Source organism: Dendrobium catenatum, unplaced genomic scaffold (assembly GCF_001605985.2).
Source record: "Dendrobium catenatum unplaced genomic scaffold, ASM160598v2 fragScaff_scaffold_1715, whole genome shotgun sequence".
In the NCBI taxonomy this organism is placed as follows: Eukaryota; Viridiplantae; Streptophyta; class Magnoliopsida; order Asparagales; family Orchidaceae; genus Dendrobium; species Dendrobium catenatum.
Window position 1 is genome coordinate 101,241 of NW_021320177.1, and position 18,048 is coordinate 119,288.

The 18,048-nt window shown below is 35.0% G+C and overlaps 3 protein-coding genes across 3 annotated transcripts in view; 1 reads left to right on the plus strand and 2 right to left on the minus strand.

The window, feature by feature from the left end:
• LOC110099613 (growth-regulating factor 5) overlaps positions 1-1,034 on the plus strand; it is a 30,030-nt gene extending 28,996 nt beyond the window's left edge. Inside the window, exon 6 of the mRNA XM_028701448.1 lies at positions 739-1,034. Coding sequence (XP_028557281.1) covers positions 739-746 — 8 coding nt within the window. The 3' untranslated portion in view covers positions 747-1,034. The remainder of the gene's footprint in view (positions 1-738) is intronic.
• A 1,317-nt stretch (positions 1,035-2,351) lies between these two features.
• LOC110099604 (transcription repressor MYB6-like) lies at positions 2,352-6,400 on the minus strand. The gene is made up of 5 exons (XM_020826801.2): positions 6,344-6,400; positions 4,400-4,483; positions 4,153-4,279; positions 3,522-3,651; positions 2,352-3,189 (listed from the first exon to the last, which is right to left on the minus strand). Exons 1-5 carry the CDS (start codon positions 6,398-6,400, stop codon positions 2,595-2,597), a joined length of 993 nt encoding a protein of 330 aa, XP_020682460.2. The 3' UTR covers positions 2,352-2,594.
• Positions 6,353-17,384, minus strand: LOC110099610 (protein CYCLOPS). Its single transcript, XM_020826807.2, has 5 exons — positions 17,345-17,384; positions 9,501-10,177; positions 7,708-7,756; positions 7,194-7,322; positions 6,353-6,742 (listed from the first exon to the last, which is right to left on the minus strand). The coding sequence occupies exons 2-5, from the start codon at positions 10,159-10,161 to the stop codon at positions 6,634-6,636; spliced, it is 948 nt and encodes a 315-aa protein (XP_020682466.1). The 5' UTR covers positions 10,162-10,177; positions 17,345-17,384; the 3' UTR covers positions 6,353-6,633.
• Between the last annotated feature and the right edge of the window lie 664 nt (positions 17,385-18,048).

Consider the following 18,048-nt stretch of genomic DNA (forward strand, 5'->3'; position numbering starts at 1 on the left):
TTCTGCCGTCCCTCCCTGCATCAGCACAATGAATTAAAGAATAGGTAGAGGAGAAAGATAGCCAACGGCTTGATTTTAACAATGGATGGAGGAGAGATTTGAAAAAAACAAAATTGTACTGCGAACACTATTAACAAGGGGAATTGAAAAGCAAGCCATCTAGGAAAAGGAACTACAAGAGCTCCTTGAATTTTTTTGACAGTGATCTCAACTAGATCTGCTCCAACTTAGACTTCGCATGTGTAGAAATTTGTTTAAATGCTCATTTGGTTGCTTACAAATAGAAAATATATTTAGAAATTGATGCATCATTCAGTTTTATGGATGTTTATGAAATTTTTAATCAATGTTGAAGTATAATTGTATAAACCAAATGATGAATTTAATAAAATATCATTATTTTCATTACATGATATTTAACTCTAAGCAACCAAACCAATATTTAGGCTTCGTTTGGGACGGCTTTCTTATTGTTTTATGAAGCAGCTTTCTAGTACAAAATTTTTGCACTAAAAAGTTGCTTTAAAAAGTAATAAGAAAGCTGTCCCAAATAACACTTTAGTCAAGCGTGTAAAAGTGAAATCGTTGAAGGGGTTGATTTTTAATGTCATCGAACTGAATGAAAGATTCTATTATTATTATTATTATTATTATTACAGTTTTTCAAAACATTTTCCCCTAACTTTAAGCAACCAAACTACATGATATGCTGACCTTTCTAGATTTTAAATCTTGCAGATGATTGAAGGGAAATGTTAGCTCAGTCCTCTTCTAGATGAAGTCTTTGCTCTACCTCTAATGGTAGAGAATTTTGTGCTGTATGATTTGGTTACAGGCTGGGTTAACTCCTACGCAGTATATTAGTGTCAGGGGATTTCTTTTGTATCTCTCAACTTTGTTTGTACTAGTAACTTGATATTAGAACTGTATTTTGCTAACCATGTATTATTTGTAATGTCTGCCAGGAATGAAAATTGCTTTTAAAGGGCCTAGAGGTACGAAGTATTAAGTATATATTCTTCTTTGAAGTTCTATCTGCTTCTTCTGCTTTGATCATACATGTGGTTTACGTTTCTTCTATTCTTTTTTTTTTTTTTACATTTTTATTGTCGTTTAGTATTACTGCAAATGACTGTTTTCAATCTAGAGAAGCTATTAGTTGTTCTGAGGTTTAGGGAACACGTGTTTTGCAATGTATGAATGAAAATTAGTAAATAGCAAAATATAAACCGGTTTACTTTAATCTCACCTTATGTAATTTCTCTCCATTCTTAGGGTCTGTTTTGAAGTTACATCTTGAGTTTATTTGGATACACATAAGATTTAGGATCTGTTTTTGATAAATGCAACATTTTATAAAGTTAGTTGTAAAATTATGTGAAAAATAATTTAGCTGCTAGTTTTCTGCTACATAAATTTGAGCAGGTTGAAAGAAAAGACACTCCTTTTGATTTAGAAGAATTCTAAAGACTTGGGAGCCAAATTATCATTTACAAGATCTCACTACATCTCTATCAAATGCCATTGAGCTAATCTCTTAATTTGATATAAAACAAATAATAATTTTAACCTCATAAATCTAATTAAAATTTTATTAGATCATATAATAATTTGTATTTAGGGTTGTAAGTGAGTGAAGCTTACTTTTGAATCCGCTTGAGCTCGGTTTGATAAATGACTCGCGAGTCGAGTTTGTTGAGCCAAGAAATCGAGCTTGACTTGACTAATTGGCTTGTGAGCAAGTTTGTTTAGAAAATATGAATATAAAATATAATTAAAATATATTAGAATTTAGATGTTTAGGCATAGTTTTATCAAAAATACTTAAAATTATCTCATTTTTTATGTCAAGTGATTGTTTATTATCTCTCTTCATTTTTTTTTTTAAGCATTTTATTATAATAATAATTATTTGAATTATATAAATATTTTGTTATTTTTAATGAACGGCTTGTGAGCTGATTCAAATTTAGTAAAATTAAGTTGGAGCTCAAGCTCATACTTGATTGATTAATATGTGTTCCTTTCTTTGTCTTTTATGTTTAAGCAGGATGCATTCTTGAATATGGTAGGTAATCTCCATGCTAAGGTGTTTTTTATGGTGAATTTAAAATAATTTATGAGAATAAATAATAAATTTAAAACCAGTTTTTTATGGTAGATATTCCAAGACTTTCTTTCTTTCTTTTTTTTTTGGGCAAATTCTGATGGCATACCAAGAAAATTTCAAATCCATTGGATTTCCTTTGAGAGTTTGTATAGTATTTTTCTCAAAACAAATTTAGCGAATTTAAATTTATTATAGCCAAATTTTGGTTAGAATGTCCTAACCTAATTTTTTTTATGACAGATTTTATTTTTAGAGGGTGGCTTGAATGTTCATGATTTTCATAGGATAGAGAATTTCTTTGGGAACCTTATCACTCGTGAAATAAAGAGAGGGATAGAAAGAGAACCTTGGTAATTCTCATGAATGAAGCATGGATGATGTATACCATTAATGTGCAAATCATTATGGAAATTTACCAATATTGTATTATTCTTTCATGAAACTTCAAATTATTACAAGTAGAGCTGGACACGATGTCTAAACCTTATATTGCTTCACATGACTTGATTAAAGACTCCCACTCAACTTCTGCAATAAAAGGGTGCATCTTCTCATTTCTTTCCATCCTTTTGCTGTTGAAAACATCCCCTATTACTGAAGGACTAGCAATACTCTTGACATCTTTCCATTCATAATCAGAAAAAACTGAACTGTTACTTAACTCACCAAAGCTTAACTCCAGACCAAAACCAAAGTCAGATGAAGCAGAAGCTGGAAGACAAACTTGTTCATGACCTTGAAGCTTCATGGTTAGATGTTCTTCATGACTAAATGAATTATTCTTATTCAAATCTTCAGTTTCATATGTGGGTAAGTCATTTGAACACTTAATTATCTTGGATTTAACCATGCTAGTTTCCGATCCTTCATTCATTCTCTTGTTTGCATTCTGATTGCCTGACTTTTTGATTGAGAGATGCATTGTAGTAGAAGTAATGGTTGTGGTGGTGGTGATAGTTTTGGAAGAAGATTGGCTCTCAGAGGCATCAATGGCAACCTTTTTTTTGAGATATGTGTTCCAATAGTTCTTGATTTCATTATCGGTTCTTCCTGGAATCCTTCCTGCTATTAAAGACCATCTGCATGGTAGAAGTGAACTAGCCATTGTCATAACAGTGATATCTATATAGCAAACACATTGAATTTTATTTTTAACAAGATGAATGGTGATTATCATCTTAAACTTTTTTTTTATGGCTATTAGAATATAATAGGATTGAAGCATGACTTTAGTTAATTATTATTTAAAGAGGCCTTGAAAACAAGCAGCTAAAGTTTGCTAATAACATGACATTAGAGGACACCTGTAAATGAATCAAATAAGCTAATTGAGACATTAATCAAATTATATAAGTATTTTATAAGTTTATCCTAATGTAGCTAGCCAAAAAGCTTCAACATAAAGACCTACCTATTGCCAAGAAGTTTATGGAGCCTGATAATGAGATCTTCCTCTTCATAGGTAATGTTCCCTCTCTTGATTCCTGGTCGTAGATAGTTCAGCCACCTCAGTCTACAACTCTTGCCACACCTATTCAACCCTGAGGAATTGTGCAATAATCGAAAAGCAAGAGAAGTTTTAGTAAACACTACCAATTAGTGCTGCTCCTTAAGTATTACTTGAGGTTAAAAAGGCTTTCTTCTATGAAGATCAAGTAGGAAGACAAAGATATAAATAAATGAATTCATAAATTTGCTGTAAAAAAATTGGGATCAAATTATAGGATAGGGTGAATCTCAAGATGTTGAATATGATTGATCTTCAAATCACAAAATCTCTGTTTTCTTTGTATATAATCTTCTGTCTGATTTATCCTTTGATTTCGTTCACAGCATTTTCAAATCCAACAAGAAGAAGAGATTGGAAAGTTTCTTTTAAATATTATGAACAATGATCCTTTTCCTATCATTTTGTAATCTTGATTAGTCTTTTTATTTAGCAATAAGAATCTTTTTATTTACAAAGCTCAAGCCTTCAAATTATCACCAAGCAAGTAATCAAAAATTCAAAAGAAAACATAAAAATTGTATAAGAAATTTACCTGCTTTGGCTGGCAAGCTTCTCCATCTTCCAATACTATGAGATTCAATAAAATCTGACAAAAGCTTGTCTTCTTGTTCAGTCCAAGCTCCCCTCCTCAACTCTCCCTTAGGTAAACAAACCTTCTTCTACATCTATCTCCCTTCTGCTGAACTTTCACAAATTCTGGACAATGTAGAAACGCAGAAGAGGATGGGCCTCAAATGGCTGAAATCAAGAGAAGGTGGATATACTCAGCAATTAAATACCAACCACCCCAACAGCTCTAACAATACAACACCATTTTGCCTCCTTACATTGGAAAGCTTGAACTCCTGTGAATTAATGGAGTCCTGAAACATAAAAGAATCTGAGCCATATAATGTCCAAAATCTGTCACTATCAAATGAAACATCCATCTATTTTTTCTACCATTTGATCTGTTTGTTTAGGCTGCCAGATATAGCAGCAGCTTAACCAACAGCAGTAGAGTGTAAAAAAGAATCAAGAATTTAAGGAGGGAGTTGAACATTAATTTGCTTTTAGCTTTATAAGGGTAAGTGCACAGGAGCGTTGGCAGTATGAAGACTACTGAGAAAGGGAGGTTCTCCATGTGCTGAAACCTCGCTGATCAATTTTCACTTACTATTTAGATTGAAGTGGGCACCACTGAGAAAGGAAATAAGTTTGATGCTGATGGCTTTTGATGATTGCTTTGTTGCCAAGAGTTTGCAGTTCTTTTTTACAGTATTTTTGTGATATAACATAAAATAAATTAAAGGACTGGATTGATTCCAATCGTTCAATTAAAGACATTATGGTTCATGCAATGTGATTTGGATGAGATGTTATCAGTCCTCCAAGCACATATGTCACAACAACATCAAGATTTGAGTCAGTCATGAATCAAGATTTAGGCTTCATTTGAAATGGCTTTTTTATTACTTCTTAAAGCAACTTTTTTTAGTATAAATTTTATACTAAAGAGCAGGTTTAAGAAGCTGTAAGAAAGCCATCTCAAACGAAACTGAAATTGGTATGTTTTATGAATGTTTTCATTTTGTTTTGTATGTTGTAATTGGTTTAATCTCTTAACTGATCAACTGTGATGTATTTAGTTTTGTTCTTCTATGATTTTGATATGGGATAGGCATGATCATCATTATTATTAATTATTATTATAATTTTTTTTGGTGAAGCATTCACATAATCTTTTTAAAAAAGTGATCCAAGCAATCTATATAGGCCATAAATGTCATGAAACATTCATGTATTATAAATTTCCTCAAATGGCACAAGCAAGGGCCAATTTAAGGGGAGCATGAGGCCACACGTGTTTCCTCCTAGACTTTAAAATATTTTAATATAAATCATATATTTTTACTTTTATAAATATAAAATTATCAAGAAAATTCAAAGTTTTATCCCCAAAAAAATTTTAGAGCTTTGGCGTAATCTATTAAAAAATATTGATTAATTTTAAAATAGCCAATTTTTATCCTCTAAAAATATTTTTGACTAGCATCCGCAAGTACTAATTTATTTAAATTTATGAACTTATGAAAAAATCTTAATAATGTTTGAAGCCATTAATTTTAATGATTTTACAAATATGAATAAAGTTGATAACATTTATGGGGAAATTTAGAAATTATTTATATATACTAAATCGTAAGCTTATCTATTTCTTGACATTGAAGCTATAATTTAATGTATAATCTATAAATAAAATGTTTTCATGTCCTTAATAAGCAGTATGATAATGAAAATCCTGATCAATGCATTGAAATATAAACTTTGAATGAGCATGCATAGTTTTATATTCATATGCCAAATAAAACAATACAAACTATATAGAAAAAATGGTTTTATGTAACAAACTGTTTAATTTTGAGAATTTAAAAAGCTTGATCAACAAGTCCCACAAATTCATGGTTTAAAAGCATCATTTTGAAGGTATAATTTATTACAAATTTCTAAATATGGAATCCATCTGTTAATGATTCAGGCTTCATTTGGGGCGGCTTATTTACTGCTGCTTAAAGCAGCTTTTTAGTACACAAATTTAAATTTTTGTACTAGAAAACTGCTTTAAAAAAACAATAAGAAAGCCATCGCAAATGAAGCCTCAATCAATGAATATATGTATACTAAAGCAGCAAAGATAATAATCATTGCTGAATCCTTCTGAAGCAGCCAATCAATGCAAAGACAAGGTAGTATTTATCATCTGAAACATCAGGATGATCACTAGAAGAAAGCTCAGCCATTTAGACTCATTAACTTACCGCTCAAAATTCAAGCTACAGATTATGAGTATCAGTCAGAACAAGCAATGAGAATTTTAAAAGATGCTTTTTCTCTTCTGTAAAGTCATCCAAACTCATCTTTAGCAGGTTGCAGGGTTTGAAGAATTTAATGGTTCATGATTAGATGGTTATCAGGGAAGGCAGAAGAAATTTTTTTGTTCAAAACATGAAAAAATGTGTCAAATCTTGCGACGTTAAGAGATGTTCTGCTCCATCTCTTCCAAGAGGCGCTCCTTCTCCTTTGTTAATTCTTCATTTTGTTTCAGGAGCTCTTCAATTTGTTTGGTTTGTTCCGAATCCTTTCTGAAATAATATTAACAATAAAGAATTATTTCTAAGTTTCTATGCACAGCTTTTATTTAGATTTCATTGTTTGTAGAATTATATGGCATTCATTTGGGCTATATAATATGTGCATGATTGAATATGATGATGATGATGAATATGAATGTTGAGAGAGAGAGAGAGAGAGAGAGAGAGAGAGAGAGAGAGAGAGAGAGAGAGAGGCAGCATTACAGTTCACTAACTGTAGCTGGGAAGTATATAAAAGATTACCAAAAATGTGTATTAGGCACCAGTAAAAATAGTGGGCAAAAGAAAAGCATACAGAGAAAATAGTCCCATAACATGAAATGATTTGTACCACACACGCACAGACGAATATATATATATATATATATATATAGAGACACAAGAAAAATAATGTTCAGTTATTACTTCAGTTCGAAACGCTAAACTTCTGAAGTTGTATTACCTGTTCATAAAGGAAAGATTAAGTTTGAGAGATCGAACTTCCTTCTCTAAATTTTCCCAGCGCCTTAGAATTCCCTGCATATCTGACGATATAGATGGTGTCGAGTTTCTTTCCTTTGCTTCAGCCATCCTAAATTACCAGGAAAAATATTCATAACTGATCTCATGCAGAAGCTACAACTAGCAAACACAGTGAACATGGAAGACATCATATAACATAAATGTAATCTCTTGACTAGAGCAACAGATGAGAGGTTCAAAACTTGCGAAATGATTCTTTCCACTCTTAGGTATGCATGCTTTTAACATCAAACATTTATGGGCTGAATGCAACTTCAATTATATATTAATATGGATGATAAAAATATGGGTAGGATTAGTTTGAGGAACTAGTGTTCGTAATCCTAGAAACATCTTAATGGAATTACTAATGGTATTTGAACCATACTAAATTTTCATGGGAAAGGATTAAAAAATGGGAAATAAAAAAACAATTTAAGGTGTAGTATTCATACTTGCGTGAGCGCTCAACCCTTCTTTTCTTTGTGGAATCTTCCTTGCCCACTGCATTCAGTTTGCAAGTTAGACAATAATAGATGAAGTAATGTAATCATGGTGTGATGTATGAGCAGTCAATGGATTTACAGCAACATTTCATTCACATTGATTATGGATCTAAAAAATTTTCTTAGGTTTTTAAATTATGGATATTTCAATCTAGAAGCAAAATGCCATTACAAATCTCTAGCAAATTATTAATTATATACGGCAAGAGAGACATTTTCCTCAAAAAGCTAAACTGTTACTAGGGTCTAGAAAATCATGAGTAGCAATCTTTACCTAAGAAATTTTTTTGGTCCGTTGAATATGTATTAAACAAGTAAAATGTTTAAGTAAAATATTGCTATGGATGATAATCTGATTTAGAAAAGACAAGTATCGTTGATTAAGTGTTTAATTGATAAAAGAACGTCATGAAAAAAGGTATGTATGGAGCTGATCACAGATGAATCTGTTTAGTAATTTTCTGTGAAAGAAAATTGCAACTTTTTTTTTTGGATGATGCATGTGAAGCTAAAAATTTTAAAAGATGAAATAGAAGGAAGAGTCAGGCAAGAAATAGGAAGAGTTTCTTTTAGAGATCATTGCAAATTTTGTTACAATTACTAATGGCAGAGCAGGTTTAACAATAAGGAGTAAATGATAAGTTTCAACATGAAAAACTAGTTTTCAGTTCTTTATAAATAATCTGAAATCACAAAATTTAAATCTATAGTGACTAAGAACATACATTAATTGTTTCAATAATTCGGTAGTAACAACTCATCAAGTTGGATGCTTGACATGAATAAACTTTGATAAATTGTATTCGTTGTCATTTTACAACAAATTTTCAGAAGTAAATACATTATAATTACTTCTATTAAAATGACAAGGAACCCTAATTTGAAATGATTAGGTAATATAACACAAGAAAGGAGGAGAACATTAATGTACGTGGAATCAAGATTTCATAGGCCCACCAGAAGCTCATGATGAAATAGAATCCATCCATACTAAATTTTCTTTATGGAGAAAGCATATTACAGGCAAATAAAATAAGTACTCAAGGCCATGACTCAAAAAAATTGCAAGAATGATTTTGATAAACGATTCAACTAACAGCATACCTTTCTAGAATCCTTAAACTATTTTCTAACATCCTTTTCCTGAATTTTTCATGGTAAAGGATATATTTCAACAACAACTCAGATTGCAAATTTATTCATACTACACTGCTAAAGTTGTTTAAAAGGTTTGAACTCTTCTAAGTCAATTGTACCCCAAAATTTTATTCATTCTACACTGCTAAAGTTGTTTAAAAGGTTTGAACTCTTCTAAGTCAATTGTACCCCAAAATGACCACGAGTAATATGCGTTTTCAGTTAATTTATTCATACTGCAGTTCCTTGTAATGGTAATAATAATTACCAGCCACTAGAAACTTCAAATTCAACAAGCAGTCAAAAGACTTTCCAACAGCTAATCAAAAACCTAGGAAATGGTTCCAGAGGAAAAAATTGCAACCACAACATATCGATAATAACTCAAATGATCTATAGCTTTATTGTTGTGAATAAAAATAAATGATATTAAGTGTAAATGGACTAAATGATTCAATCTAACATAAAAATAACTGTTTTATAAAGTAGAAAGATGCTAGAAGTGTTCACAGAATATGTAAAAGAAAAAAAAACATTTTTTTTATTGAATTTGAAGTTGAAATAGACTATAATATAGGATCAAAATCATAAATCAAAGAACCTACCTTTGTCTCTGGACTCGAGTTCTAAAGAACCATAGCCAACCTGTTTTCCAGAATAACTACAAGTAGAAAATGCAGGCTTTGATTGAGCAGTGCCATCACAAACTTCAAAACCCGTTGAAACTGCAGGAGCAGCAGTAGATGAATCGCTTTGAGAAGGCTCTCGAGACATGGTACTCATCTGTATATAATTTGCCTCAGTTGGATAACCTTTCATGCTCAATTCTAAAGAATTCTCAAGTGTTGCGAAGCTGCCCGAAGCTGGCACATGAACTGGGGATAAAATATGTAAAACAGTGGTCTCATCTCCTACACCTTGAATAGAGCTTCTACTGCATGCAGCTTCTTGAGAAGTTAACATATCATAAGAACGACCTTCAACTGTTTCTTCATCAACATTTCTGTCAATCTTTTTAGGCTCTAAGGTACCCTTGAGCATGTTCACAACAGAAGAAATCATATCAGCTGTTGCAATTGGAGGGTTGAAAGACGACGTGGACAATTTAGATGGAGACATGATATTCTGCAGTTGGTTGGGTATTTCAGCCATTGGATTGTTGCAGAAATTGCTCATGTTCGTGAAGTTTTGCTGGAATCTATGAACACCATGTGTTGGCATGTTATGTGGTGGTTGAGGAATCACTTTAATCTGGGAATCTTGCATAGCAGCATATTTCCTCCTGCGGATAAATGTCAGAACTTAATTTATCTTTGAGAAAAATTATCATTTCTATTTAAGGATATGTTCTGTCAGTACATGAAAGTACATGCTGGATTATGGAATGATGCACACAAGTTATTGCCTATACACTCTTCATAAAGCGAGATCATGATGCTAGATTTTTCAAACTTCATTCCCTTCCTCTAAAGTATAGCCTTCGCTTGATTGAAGAAAAGTGAAGGAAATAAAATGAAACCCCATGATGCAGGACTAAATATGAAATGCAATTAATTCATTTAGAATTTGCACAACTCTTGATTAGAATAACATAGAACAAAACTAGTAGCAGTTCAAACAACGAATCAAAACAAATAAGGGGTCACACCCGCTTAGGCTAAATCACATAACCAGAGATTTGAAGCTTTCAAAATAAAATAGGAAAACAACACTATGCCAAATAGTAGTTTTAAGTAAAATCCCTAAGTTAACAACGAGAGTTATTAAGCCCAGAAGCACACTCAAAATCCTACGTTTACTAAGCTTAGCATGAGCAAGAAGAACCGTCCTCCGTGACTACAATCAAGCGCAATAGAAGTTAGATTCAAGAACTATAATGAAATGAGAAAGAGAACCTTTTGTCAAGGAGCGGTGGAGATCCTCCACTCGACGTCTTCAAAATGCTAGTCGATTGCTTCCACTAACGTGTCCAGAATATGCTCTAGGTAGTCTTCGACGGTGTGGTCGATCATCGTATTAACGTCGAAGAAAGTTGATTGAAGAATATCAGTGAAGCCGTCCTCGTCCCAGGTTAAGCCGTATTCGTTTTCTGGATCCGCCATTCATGGGAGCTAGGGACAAATCATCTTTCGTCTTGCTAGTGTTCTTGAAGGTTGCCAAAGAGAAAGAAGTTTCTCTTGCAAGTGGAGAGGAAAGAGAGACAAGGCGAAAATCTGAAATAAGTTTCAGATTTTGTAAAGGTGAAGAGTTGATGAGGGAGAGAGGAGATTTGAGAGAGAGAGGGGCGGCTAGGGAGAGAGGGAGCCGGCGGTATCAAGAGGGGTGGGGATGGGGGAATTATTTCCTAACTCAAATAGTTGATTTAGGAAATAATTAGGAATTGTGGGCTTTGGGAAAATTCGGCCAAGGAGGGAATTATGGTTTAGAAATTATTTCCTAAGTGGAGAGTTGGGATTAGGAAGTAATTTGAAAAGGATTTAATAAGGGAGGGCAAGGGGGCCGGCGGCATGCATGGGCAAGGGGCAATTATGACTTCTTAATTTAGGTTTTGGGATTTAGGAAATATTTAATTTAAATCCTCATGAATTTAAAATTCAAAATTAGATTTAAATTAGGTACTTTCCTAAAATAGAATAACTAAATTAGGAAAGATTTTGAATTCAAATTTAAATGAATTTGAATTTCAAAATTATCCCAATTATTCCCAACCTAATTAGGAAACCAAAGGAGAAGAGAAAGTGGGAAGGGGGCCGGCGGCAAGGAGGTTCGGGGTGAGGGTGTCCGGCGGCCTGTGGAGGGAAGAAATTGTAGAGCTTGGTTAGGGGAAGATGGTGGTTGGAATTTGGAGGTGGAATTGAATGTAACGAAGATGAGTAAAGAAGGTGGAAGGGGAAAGACAAAAGACAAAAGAGAAAATCACGAACCCGGCCGTCTCCAAGGTTGGTGGGTGATCCGATCTCCATCTCCTAGGGATCTCTCCAAAGTTCTTTCCAAGAACTCTCAAACGCTCTCAAACACAAGAGTGAAAAATTTTCTCATAATCATTCATTAACTTGAAAATAGAACATGAAGCTATAAATAGCCAAGTACATGAGACTCATGAAAAATAAAAGACTCAATTGCCCTCCGGGCTTACATACGACATCTCCCACTAAAAGTGTACGACTGAAAAACAAATACATGAATAGAAAATACATAAATAAGAAAATAACATAAAAACTCAAAAGTACAAAAACTCGATCGTGGTTGTAGATCGGCGGCCATGCCTCTGATAAACCTTCCACGAACTGATGTCCCTATCACCCCAATAATTTATGAGTTGTTAAAGAATCCACTGCATTACAACTCTATTTTCATTCATTTTCACTCAAATTCCTAGCATCTAAACACAGCCTAAAAATAAATAACTGCGCCAGCCAATAATATCCACCATTCAATTTGATAAGTAGCCTTTTACTGCATTAAGCACCTGTAACCAGAAAGAAAAAAAATTCGATGTAGGAAGTTCACTTCAGCATTTCCGTTAAATTTTCTTTCTACCTCAGATCTGATAAGTTCAACACTCCTTACAAAACTTGATGCAATGGACTGAGCGATTCAAACAAAATAAAATTTGGAAGCTTATCAAGCTTTGTGGGCATCGAAAATTTGCGCCCGGCCTCCCCGTGCTTTCAGGGAGTTTTAACGGATTAAGTTCAGGGGTAAATTTTAGGAAGACAAATTAGGTTTGTAGATAAGACACACCCAGAGATTTTCCCCTCATTTTGTGAGGACTTTATGATATGAGTTTTGGTTTCCTATAGGCACAAGCCCCTATAGTTTATTACCCCTCCCTCTCACAAGAGAGAACTTTCGATTAAGGTTAGTCGTCGATGAATATGTAGAAATACATGTTATCTGGCATATAGTAGCAGCATGGGCTTGGGTATTTGAAAATTGGATATTTAAAAATTAAAAATTTCACCACCTTGTACTTAAAGCGAATGGTGAGGGAATGGATGATAGACTCGATTAAGATCCCATGGTTCCATCGTCCCAAGCCATCATGGTCCATGGTCTACTTGGTCAGAGGAGGTAGTCAATCCCACATGACAGAAGAATCCTTATCGGTATCCATGGGTTGTGTCGTCCAATGGTATCTTGTAGACATGGAGTGGATGTTTATCTAAGGGGATAAATTTGAATCTACCTTAGCTAACAGAAAGCTTTGTGCCCTATCAATTATATCATATTGATTCATATCTCAAGGATTTAGCGCCTTTGGGGAACATATGGGCTCAGGCCATAACAGTAATTTAGTGGTGTCATTTGATGGCAAACCACTCATTTCAGAGGGCCCCAATCATAACCATTTACCTGCAGTGTCATTTGGCGGCAAAATCGCCGATTAGATGACACGTACCACGTTCTTGTTGACAAGAGACAGTTTGAGAATGAATCCTAGTGATATTCTCGACCAAACATTAGTTCTTTATGAGCTGAAGTTATTTTCAAATTTGTCCATTTCGACAAACTATTGTACAGGGTGGATGAGTTTTGCTTTAAGCATTTTGATGGTTTATTTCAATTTTAAATATTTGGATTTTTGGGTATTTTTGGAGTTTTTGAATTTTGTGAGTATTTTGGGAATCATTTTGGATATTTAGAGTTTACCTCTTTGATTGAGATTTTCTATCAACGCGGACATTATCGGGGTGAATTTGAAATCACTTGTATCTCTGAAGGAATGTGAGAGACATTTTAAATAATTAAGGATCCTCTCCGATTGAGATTTTTAGTCAACACTGACCGTCATTATCGGGGTGCATGGATATTTCACTTGTTGATTGAACCTTGTCAACTATATCTATTGGTCGACAAAGGATCGGGTTTTGGCCGGCTTCATGATTTTGTTAATGGATTTTCCTTGATAAGAGTCTTGAAGGTCTAACATGAACTATAAAACAAATATTTCGGTCAACGCTACGACTGTATATTTATTTGATGGTTCGAGCCGTGTCGACTCCTATCTACCCGCATAGAAGGATCGGGCATGTTTAATGTGTTCATCTGCAAGTCAATGTTGACTACCGGATGAGCTGCACTCATTGTTAATTTCTTCATGCATGTCCAATTAGCAACTTCTATATATGTTCCATGTGTCTCATGTTTTGCTTATAAACGCGCCATTGCATTTATTGCAATCTTTTTTAGTGTTCTTATGAGATGGGTGCCATTTATCCTTTGCAGGCGGATTTACAGTATTGTTTAAGGACTTTTGTACATATATTTGCAATCAAATTATATGTTTATCCTTCAATGAGCTAGTCATGTTGAAAATCACAAATCCTTTTGCCTTGTTGTTCATGTTTGATTTTTATTCTTTTGTGTGCTATAATTTTATTTTAGATGTTTATTTAAGTCAAGTTCCCTGTAGCTCGATATAAGTTATGTTCCATACTTATTAGTTTAAGTCCATGTCCTCTGTTCTACTAAAAATTTCAGCATACTCTCTCCATCATGCTAAGAAAAGCATGTATGATAGATGTCGGGCGACACTGCAGTAAGAAAGCGTGCATGGGTCTTCGAGGTATCTGTTTGAAAGATTTACAGTTTTTCCCCGCAAGCATAGAAGCACGTGCACGGGACTTAGGAGTGTCCCTGCCACGCCAAGGAAAATGTGTACGGGGCCTACCCACCTCGCCGCAAGCTTTGCACTGGGCTTCCTCCCACCACGCTAAGAAAATAGTATATAGGTGGTTTCCCACCGTGTCACGAGTGCCGAAAATGAGATTTGGAGTCTTTGGGTTTAGAAATCATTTATAATAATTTATACTTTCAGGAACGAGACTGTGGCGGTAGTTTCGTGCACAAAATTTTTCTCTTCTTTCATTTCTTTTTCCTTTCTCTCATTTTTTTTAATTTTACTTCTCTATTTTTTTAATTTTACTTCTCTTTTTTTTTTTTTTTTTTTTTTTTTTTTTTTCTCATTTTTTTTAATTTTACTTCTCTATTTTTTTAATTTTACTTCTCTTTTTTTTTTTTTTTTTTTTTTTTGCTCTTTTTTTAACTTTCTCCTTTCTTCATTTTTTGTATATTTTCTTCTTTTTAAAATAATAATAATAATAGGTGGAAAGAGGAGGCTGTTGGAAGGGTTGAGTGAGGTGAGTGTAAGGAGTGTATAAATGAGTTCACAGGCTTTGGAAGTAGAGGTGGGATGCTATAGGAGAAATGATTGAGGTGTTGTGTTAGGTGTTGAGAATAGAGGGGGAAGAAGGAATGTTTAAAAGAGTCGGGTAGGCTTGTTGTGGAAGAAATATTAGCGAGCTGTTGAGGAGATTGTGGGTATGTGTTGGCTGAAAGAAATCGAAAGTGAGGGTCGGCAACTGCTGGGTTCGAATAGAAGGGAAATGAGGAGTGGGAGTTACTAATTGAGAACGGGGACGGATTAAAAGGCTTGAAGTCGGTCGGCTGAGAGTGGTTTGGTGTGAATTAGGTGGAGGAGGTCTTCCTCTAGCTTCTTGGAAAAGGCGGGGTCTGTTGAGCTTGTGGAGTTTGGCTAGGCAGTGAAGGGGGATCGATCGAGTGAGGCAGAGCAGGGGTCGCATCGAGAGCTGGATGAGGGGAGGTTGAGTTTGATCGAGCAGAAGACGTCGAGACTCTAATTGAGTGCGGGGAGAAGGATCGTGTGCGGGTGATAGGGATCGGGCCGATCGGCCTTGACTGATGGAATCAGAGGATTTGGGCATTCGAATAGGAGAGGGAAGTGCGAACGGTTGGAGTGACCTCAAACGGGATTTTCTGCCTACTTGCGGCTAACAGATCGAAGGCACAGGCACGACATGAAATTAAACGTGGGAGACAAGTTGAGCGTCAATCAACTAGGATCTGTTATAAGAGAATCGGAGGCTGATTGAGCCGTACGACAGGAATAGAGGCGGCTAAGTAGGAAATCAGAAATAGGGTCGGCTGGAGGAGCTTGTTCGCATATAGGAAGAAGAAGTCAACGTGAGGATCGATCCAATGAATTTTTATTACTTCCTCCCACCTAACGGAGATACATCCTCCTACCGCTAAAAAATTCAGTTTTTGCTCGGTATTGCTAGCTATTATTTGGTAATAACGAAGAATATCATCATGTGAAGACCAATACCGAGCTATACCGAGCAATACAAAAAATACCTAGTTTTTCCTTGAAAAAACTCGGTATTGCTCGGTATAGCTCGGTATTGATCTTCACATGATGATATTCCTCGTTATTGTATGGTATTGCTCGGTATTTGCTCGATATTTCTCGTTTTTTAACGTGATTTTAGTGGGAGGACGTATCTCTACGTCATTGGGAGGGCGCAATAAAAATTCCGATCCAATAGGCTTATATACGGAGGATTGCAGCTTCAGAACAATCAGATCATGCTCTAGTTCAGCTGCGGGCTGCGGCAAGGGAATAAGAGGATAAAGGAGAGTGGAGACGGGATCTTGAGCATGGAAGTGGAAGAGCCGAACCGAGGATCCGAGGTTGTTCGATCGAATTGATGAGTACAGGAGGATGGCACTGGCTTGCAGGAGTTGTGAACAGGAGAAGCTAGGAGTTGGTTTGCGACGGTTGCAGCGTGAGGTATAGACAGAGTTGCGGGAAGAAGAAGTTCGGCTGGGAGGCTTATGGGCTATGAGGAAATCGGGAGTTGAAGCTTGTGAACGGGAGGTAGAAACGTCGAACTGAGCTCTCAAGTTTCACTCTAGTTTTATCAACACATTTAGAAGTACGATCAAGGCGAGAGCTGCAGGATTCGAGGAGGATATAAGTAAGATAGGTTGGCAATGATACGCACGCACTGATAGAAGCTTTTTCAAATTTGTATTCCAAAAACCACCTCCGAACACACACAGGGCAAGATACTATGTTTTTTTTGAAGTTCTTTCATTAATAATGCGTACTTCAAAATGGAAGATTAGTAGCCTGCAATATTTCTTAGTAACACATGTAACCCATCCAAACCTGATTAATTAATATCATTTATAATGAACGTGTATTGGCGATGATGATAGTCATCAGCAAAATCACAATGCTTGCATATCATTGGACTCCCACTCAATTTCAGCTCAGTAACATCAGTTAAAATCAGATTTGGCTGAAGAAAATAGCTCCGGCTAGGCTAGTCATCAAAAACTAAGATAAAATCTACAACATGTGTTGTTGTCAGGAAGTGAAATGAATAGATAGGAAAGAAAATAACTGTTGGCTACCCAGAAAAGGTAACGAATTGTGCACAACTTAAGAAAATGTAGATCATCATACAACAAAATGTAAAAGAGACCACTGTTATGAGATAGGAAAAGAAAATGGCACAGAAGAAACAAATTCACGAATAAATCAATCAGCGAAAGGTCTATACTTCTTTTGAGATCGATATAATTATTTAAGCTTTCACAAGTATCATTTACGCAATCATGATCATAAAGATTTTACCTTAGCTCCGATGATCTACTTCTTATCAAAGGCTGAGAGAACCCTGCCTGCATGACAATGTATAACCAGATGAATCTATTATGTTCAATAATTTTGCCTTCTTAAAAGGAAAATGATGAAGAGGAGAAATAGGTAACCATTGCCAAATAAAAGTTACTAGCTTGAGTCCCATCCTCTTCTGAATTCCTGATAAGAAGAAAAAAAATAGGTAAACAATTGAGAATATTGCAGAGCCCAAACTGGACATCTAGAACTTAAATATCATGGTTTGATAATACTACCACATCCACTAATACATTTAATGTTCATCGTCGATCACAAAAGTGTGTGCGAGAAATGCGTGAGAAATACTCGTGTGCCATTTTGGTTGGTCTTGATTCGGTTCGCTCGAATCAAAGTTTATCAAATAAAAGAAAGGGAGAACTTTAGGGTGAAAAAAAATCAAGCATCGCAACGCAAGTCATGACTAGACGCAGCAGCAGCGACATCCTCTTCATCTCCTTCACTAATGCTATCCCTGTCAACAGAGGCACCTCAGTCTCGGTCTCCCTTGCAGGCAATGGCGCTCATCTCCTGCAATTGTCTCCATAACCTGTGCTTCTTAAAGGCATCGACCTTCTCTTTCTACAGCTCCTTCGTTCTCCTCCAATTCATCTTTGACACAAGGTAATGTCCATAAATGTATATTTATTATTTTAATTTTT

Bases quoted from the DNA above. Each gene is read 5' to 3' on its own strand.
- LOC110099610 (XM_020826807.2), bottom strand. From the start codon at position 10,161: ATGCAAGATTCCCAGATTAAAGTGATTCCTCAACCACCACATAACATG. The intron at 7,323-7,707 runs GTATGAATACTA...CTGGTAATTTAG, and splicing joins AGGGTTGAGCGCTCACGCAA to GATGGCTGAAGCAAAGGAAA. The intron at 6,743-7,193 runs GTAATACAACTT...ATATTATTTCAG, and splicing joins AATCTTTCCTTTATGAACAG to AAAGGATTCGGAACAAACCA.
- LOC110099604 (XM_020826801.2), bottom strand. From the start codon at position 6,400: ATGGCTGAGCTTTCTTCTAGTGATCATCCTGATGTTTCAGATGATAAA. The intron at 4,280-4,399 runs GTATTTAATTGC...AGATAGATGTAG, and splicing joins TAGAGCTGTTGGGGTGGTTG to AAGAAGGTTTGTTTACCTAA. The intron at 3,652-4,152 runs GTAAATTTCTTA...ACAATTCCTCAG, and splicing joins AAGCTTGCCAGCCAAAGCAG to GGTTGAATAGGTGTGGCAAG.